The sequence below is a fragment of the Hipposideros armiger genome, unplaced genomic scaffold (assembly GCF_001890085.2).
Source record: "Hipposideros armiger isolate ML-2016 unplaced genomic scaffold, ASM189008v1 scaffold_842, whole genome shotgun sequence".
Classification (NCBI taxonomy): domain Eukaryota; kingdom Metazoa; phylum Chordata; class Mammalia; order Chiroptera; family Hipposideridae; genus Hipposideros; species Hipposideros armiger.
Genome location: NW_017732192.1, coordinates 30752 through 38251, shown reverse-complemented (window position 1 = coordinate 38251; position 7500 = coordinate 30752). Strand labels below are relative to the sequence as shown.

At 33.3% G+C, this 7500-nt stretch overlaps 1 protein-coding gene across 1 annotated transcript in view; it reads left to right on the top strand.

Annotated features, from left to right (window-relative positions):
* The window catches only part of LOC109374599 (thrombospondin type-1 domain-containing protein 7A), a gene marked incomplete at its 3' end in the record, with an annotated part of 587092 nt that overhangs the window by 550732 nt on the left and 28860 nt on the right, over positions 1-7500 (top strand). The window contains exons 9-10 of the mRNA XM_019629338.1: positions 68-302; positions 4575-4690. Coding sequence (XP_019484883.1) covers positions 68-302; positions 4575-4690 — 351 coding nt within the window. The remainder of the gene's footprint in view (positions 1-67; positions 303-4574; positions 4691-7500) is intronic.

The window sequence follows — 7500 nt, the reverse complement described above, 5'->3', positions numbered from 1 at the left end:
TTCAAGAAACAGGCTGATAACGTTTCTCTCGGCACTATATCTCATCTGCTAATGTCCATTTTTATAGGCGGCGCTCACTGTCCAAACACCAGTGCTTTGCAAGAGGCACGCAGCTGTAACGAGCATGCCTGTACTGTGTACCACTGGCAAACCGGTCCCTGGGGCCCATGCATTGAGGACACCTCAGTATCGTCCTTCAACACCACTACCACTTGGAACGGGGAGACCTCTTGCTCTGTTGGCATGCAGACAAGAAAAGTCATCTGTGTGCGGGTCAACGTGGGCCAAGTAGGACCGAAAAAGTAAGGGCTTTCGAATGTTAGCAGTAAATCCTGCGGCCAGCCATGCAAGGGATTGGCCCAGGCTTCACTTGCTTCATGAAATGGAACATTTTGATGCTTGTCATACCTGTCCTTGAGAGTAAGGTGTGTTTGTTTTGAATGTTGGCCATGGATAAAGTTGCCGCAGCTTCAGGGTCTTGTACCTGGGATCCATAAATTCTGTAGAAACATTTCTATGTGATACCTACTTTCAGTTTTATAGTAGCACTTTCTGCTTTTATTAAGCTGGTGAGGCAATTGAAAGAAGTGCTTGCTCTCGGCCTGGCTGATCAATAACAACGGTGTACAAAGTCCTAGCTGTATAGGTCATCCATGACCGCCTATCTACCCGTAGGCTACAGAGGCGCCCAGCCTAGTGTAATTGGGCAGAAGCCTGCTATGATCTGCCTTTCATTTCCTCTAGAAAATATTATGTCAAAAATACTGAGGCTGAATATTACAATTTTTAATAGTTAGATGAATAAGCTGTTTACTTCCAAGAGAGAGCCTTGGGATAGGGTGAGTGTGATAAGTAGAAAAACCACCAGTTTCTTACTGTGGTTACGAATAGTGTAATAACACAGCAAACAGTGTGGCAGAGAGGAAGACACAGAGCTGGAGAGTTAGCATTTTGTATGTGCATTGTGAGAAACAAACCCAAGTCATGACATAACTGGGCTAATCATTCGTACGGAAAATTAATAAGTCAACTATAAAAATTTAATCCTTGAAGGGGGAAGAAAACTTCTTTATCTCTTGAGATTCAGACAGCATAAATCTTAAAATTCAAGTCATTTCAGCCACGTGAAACATTAGAAGTAAAACCAATCAAATTTGCATGAGTATAAAAATGGCCTCAAAATTTCCAAATACTTGGCCAACTGCTTAAATAGTATATGTGACCATAAGCATGCTACTTAACTGCTTCTGGCCTCAGTTTTCAGTTTATTGAAAGGATTTAATGAAAAAAAAACAGTAATATTAATACTCAGTAAATCTTAGAAATTGTTATTTTCTCTTAAAAATAGTGTTTCTTAGTGTTTCAGGGAAATTATCATAATGTACCCGCTGTGTGGAAAACCCCAGAGACTAAATCAGAATCCCATTATGAGTTGTTTTTACCTGACCACGGTTCCAGACGTTAGGGATATTTTTCCCCATGCTTTGTTTATATGGTTTGAAATTAGGAAACGTATTAGAAAATATATGGCAAAAAGACTTGAATAATTTGATAAACTATTCCACATGCATAATAGGTAGCCCCAAACCAATATTTTAACAGAAATAATGCTCAATTTGTGATGAATCTAACAAAGGAAATTAATGTGCAGTATATTAAAATTTTAATAGCAGTAACAGCAGGAGCAGACGTCTCAAGTCCTGGAAGATTCTGGGTCTTTCTGGGACAAGCACAGAGGTAGGAATCGACACTGCAAAGTGTTATAACCTTATCGACCTGTCATGGCACAGGATAGAGGGTTACTGTGCTGAGCTTGTATGAGTAAGCTCACTCTGTTCCTGTCTTATGGTTAATCACCTTTCAAATGTTGCTGTTGGTATTTTCCTCAGTTATGCAAACTACACAATATTTTGCTGAGCAATGGACATACACATGTAGAAGCCTATGTGTGAAAAAGCCTGCTGGATTAAAGTCATTAAATCATTCCATTGGGAGGGTGTCATAACCACCACATGTCGGACTACCACAATAATCCATTAAAAATGTGGTTGCCCTTGCAGCCTCTATTCAATGACCTGGATACATGGATAGATTTGTTAAATGAAATGGATTTACTTTGCTCTTAAAATTCTGAAAAAGTAAGCAAATACTGTGAGTTCAAAAGAAAATGTTACTACCCTTATGTCTAAATGTGAGGTTAAATTCAATGAATGCTTTTCAGTACTAAGCATTTGAAACAGAAATGCAAATAGAAAAGTTGTTTTAAAGTCCTCTTAATAAAACAGATTACTGTGCAATGGGAAAATCAATGTTATTGATCTCAGCTATTGTCCAAGTAACAAACTTCAACTCCTACCATATCTGTTTAATTTGACCTTGAATAAGATTTGGAGGTAAATCAATTCCTGGATTTCAACCACAAACACTAAATATGAACAGTACAAAAGAGAAAAGAAGCATGTTGACTGAACCAATTGCCTCGCCGAAGGAAGTCTGAATTTATTTTATTGGATGTAATCTAGGCTGTATAATTTATCTTTGTGTGTTCATTTAATGGCTTTGTTGTTAGTAATTTTGTTCTCCACAGTTAGCCAAGTATCTTGCTGTGGATGTTTCTAAACTAAAACAAAATTTTGGAGGTTGTCAGTTATAGCTTTGTGAATTCCACTGATTTATTCAGGGCTAAAATTTGAAAAGCTTGTAATGGAGTAATGCTCTCCCATGGTTAAGTTATAAAATTGCCTCATTGAAAAGGCGTGCTTCCAATAATAATTATTCATCAATAACTTCATAATTCCAAAACAACAGGATTTTATGTGAACAGGATATAATGTTTCCTGGTTAAGAGTGAAGGTGAAATGATAATTCCAGTGATTTATAATCTCAGTTGTAACAATACTTGAACTTCTGTGATTCACATCTAAGTTTCATTGTCATCCATGACTTTGAGTAGCCATAGCAATTAAGAAAATACATGCTTATTTGCAACATAAACCAGGGAGATTATTTCTTTTTTGAAATGTTAAATCTGACATTTTTTTTTAATCCACTTCTGAATGAACCCTAGTATTATAGAGTGAGAGAAGAAGGCATGTATCTATATAATTGAATAGAACATCATATTTATGGATGAGATAGAACATGGAAATAAATTATTATAATACAAAATATATAAAAAATGAAGCATCAGCAAGGTACTGTAAAGAAATTATGGAAAAGAGATTAATGATTTTTTTTTCACTCATAGTTCAGTTCTGAAAACCTGATCCACTTACTTGTTAAAACACAATTTATCTTGACCTACAATAAATGTGGCTTCCCCCATGAGGAGTATTTTTAAATCCCATATTTCACTAATTTGCCAAGTTACTCCATCAACATATTTATTGGTTGTTTGGTTTATTTCTTCACTGTCTTTTAGCTTACTTCTTAGAGATTTATATGACCTCAAAAGAATATTTCCTAGGAATCAGAACATTGTTACTTTTAGTGACATGAGTTATTATATTTTGTTGTGCTAATGTACACCTTCGTCTAGTGTTCATGCCCATGACCACTAGCAATAGTAAAATCAGACTGTGAAGATGCAGAGAAGAACTGGGAAATTTAAAAATCATATAACAAGTACACAATAAACAAGACGGTATATCTAAAACTAATACATTAGATCTTTAAAATTATTATAGGAAGTGAAAGACATTTCAGTGTTTTGTCATTGCTTTTCTCTTGTGTTCCTAATAAATAACATGTTTTGCTGTATTTTAAAAATAATAACAGTTAATTTCACCATAATTTATGTCAAAAACACAGTGTTTTATTTTCTTTAAGTTGCAATTGACTATTTTTGTTTGTTTATATTCACTTTTTATGCCAAAAAATATTATAACTTTTAAAAATATTTAAAATATTTAAAATTCCATAATTTGAAACTAGGAACATAATGGAAGGTAAAAAATAGAGACATTAAATGAAACCAGGAATAAAGCAAAAACTGCATATCATAATGACCTATACACTTTTATTATTTTACTTATTATTATGAAATATATAGCTGTAAATACAATTTTGCTTTTTGAGCATGTACTGTGTATAGGTTACACTCCATTATAAATTTATTTTGTGCTCTACATATTTTGTAAAAATAAAATGTAGAATAACCTGAAAATTTATAATCAGCATTAAGCTTATTTAGTTATACAAAGATGTAGAATTGAGTCTTTAAATTGGTAATTTGAATTTCCACAAATTTCTTAAAAGCATGTTAGAAAATATAAATTTATTACTAAAGAGATTATTACAAGGGGCTAAGGTATAATTATTACATTTTGTTCTAGATAGCATAATTACTTTTATTAAAATTAAATTATGCATCCTGCTTTGAGACGTTTCATTGAGGTCCAGTTTGGAAGAATTAATTTAGTTTTATATTGCTTGTCCAAAGCAAGGCTCCTGGAAGTGGAATAATACAGATTGGTGACTGCTTAGCAATTTTAGCAATGAAAATTCTAAAGGTATTAAATTGCCTGGTTTCCTGGATCACTAGAGGCCTAGTCATTCTCCTTTGCTTTTTCTAGGTGTCCTGAAAGCCTTCGGCCTGAAACAGTGAGGCCCTGTCTGCTTCCTTGTAGGAAGGACTGTATCGTGACCCCATATAGTGACTGGACGACATGCCCTTCCTCGTGTAAAGAAGGTATGATCTGAAGCATTCTGAAGGCTATTCGCCTAGAACACCACTCACCAGGACCCCCAAGTTCTGACTGAGCAATATTTGTGATTTCTTCATGGGGCTGTGTAGCCTTGGTTTGGCATGAATGCCGTAAAATTTTGGTTTCCTTCTAAAAAAAATAATACAGCTTTAGAGGACTAAAGGAATGAGTTTTGTGCCAAAACTGACTTAAAATTCTATGTGATCCAAGTGAGAGGATTCTAGAGGTTATTAGTGTTTCCTTTAACATTAATTTTAAAACAATGTACAGTGGCCTTATGTATTTCAGAAAGAGTGTAAAGTGATCTTATTAGTACTCATGGCTTCCAACTTACTTGATGGCAAGCCATGGGACCAGATTCACTACAGATACAGTATGTGACTCAGGATAGGAATAAAGGAAAGATTTTGAAAAATGGTCAAATTCTACCTCTGCCAACTCTTAAATGTGCCATGAGGCATTTACAAGATGAGAATTTGTTCTCATTTTGGCTTGGTTTTCCTTTTATTACTCACAGACATAGACTCTTTAATAAATCATAGCAGGTACTTTGATAATTCTTTACCCTCAAGGATCAGGTCCTTTGTCATTACTGCTAAGAAAGATATCAACAACCTCCAAGTGATTTATGCAATAACTGAGTAAATTTTCTCTTCATGTCACAAATGTCATTGTCTCCTATTTCTTATTTTACTCTCCCAACAAATACAGATAGTTTTACTTAAATTCTTTTTATGTGTTTTTTATTTATGCTTCTTGACTTTAATTACAAATTCAATTAAGCATCAACTTCTATTTTAACTATTTTAAGTTGCCAGAAATTAAACCCTTAAGATATTCTATAATTATCAATTTAATAATGGATTTTTTAAAAATTTGATTGTAATTTTGTATAGTTGACAAATGAGTGCCTTTTTTATCCTTTGTTTAGTTTAAGTACCATTGAAGTATCAAATAAAATTAACCCACAAAATAGGGAAGAATAGAAAATTTTTATTTTAAAAGTCTTTAAAGCATCTAAAAAGCTTTTGGGTCAAAGGAGTTGGCATTAACTTTAAAAAAATGTTAACGGCATTAATGTTACTGACAAAACGATGTTATTGCTAATATTTTTTTTCCAAATTTTCTTCACTTATCTCCTTATTGTCTTAAAAACTATACAGGATATCCTTTGGTTTGGTCCTAATCAGCAATAGAATTGTACTATCTAATAGGTTAATATTTCTGTAGTAAATGTTGGTTATTCATCACTACAATGAAAAGGTTATTTATTACATGGACTTCATATGCTTGGAAATTTTATTCTTGATATTTTTATACTTGATGATTTTGCTAGTATGAGTGAGATAAAGCCATTTACTAATAATTCCAAAACATATGCAGTTACATTTATAATTGTATGATTAATAATCTGACATAAATTTAACATTTTTAAGTGAAGCTTTTGAAAATGGGGGAAAAGACTTTGCGTTTTAATTATATTGGGTATTTCCTTATGTTGAGTAAAGTATTTTAAAATAAAAGTTAATTTGGTCAAAAGTATTTCAAGGAATTAAAATAAAGTAAAACAAAAAGAAGAAGAAGAAAGAAAAGATTCCATTACATTGATTATTTGATAGACACACATAAAAATGAGGAATCATGTAAAATTTTCTCATTTCTTTATACCATCATTTAAAATAACTTAGGATATTGGAATTTATCCAGGAATTAGGAACCAGTTTAGTAGCCTATGAATTTTCTTCTGTTAAGTCCTTAAAATGTATTTGTGATCTTAGTATGCATTATATGAGGAAAGGAAAGAGGACAATAGATGTAACTTACTCATAAAAAGACAATTGAAAATCTAATAACATGATTTTTAATTGATCCCTGCTGATGAATTTTATAGTACTAAAAAAGTGATTTACTCTTCTCTGTTTAACCAATTATAAAATTTTAAAAACATTTATGTGACAAACGTGATAACTTATATAAGGGATTTTAAAAGAATTAGCAGATAGAAGAGGGAACAAATACTTTGTGAATACTATGTATGTGTTGATTAATACTCGTCTGTAATATATGCATAAATACTTACTGAATTTTTTATTGATTGATTCCTGTATATAACTAGAACATTGATGGCCCTGTAGAACAGACACAGTCCTTGACTTCAAGGAAGCTTTTGATATCATTTAAAATATAGAACTCTTCTACATAAATTAGATAATGTAGATTCAGTAACCAGGTTTAGTGGTAGAACAAAATGAATTCTAGGAAAGGGAAGGGAAAACCACTGTGGGAACAAATATTAGGGAAAACCTTGTTGAAAAGCAGGTAGAAGGGATCTTTTTGAAAGAGGGGACATAAGAGAATCCCAAGTAAGGCGAAAGGCATCAGTAAAAGTCTTAGATGACCAGAAGTAAGATGTGTTGTTCAAGAAGAAAGTGGAAACCAGCCCACTGGAGCTCAGAGTGTGTGGAGGAAAGTCAAGATGTGAAACTGGAAAGGAGAATGGAGGAAGGTAATAGAAGATAAAATTAGACTTACTCTTATAAAGAGGGACACAATTTTGCTGAACATAGGAATGAGTAGTGGGTTTCGTGGTATAATGGAATGAGTGGACTTTGAATAAGCAGATCTGTTTTGGACATCTGCCTTGGCCACTTAGCAACCAAGAACTTTAGGCAAGATATTGAAGCTCTCCAAGTCTTGGTTCTAATATCTATGTGTTGCTCCATGGTGCCAATGTGATAATATATGGTAAAGCGCTCATGCTTTGTGAACCATGGTCCAATTGATGTATTATTTA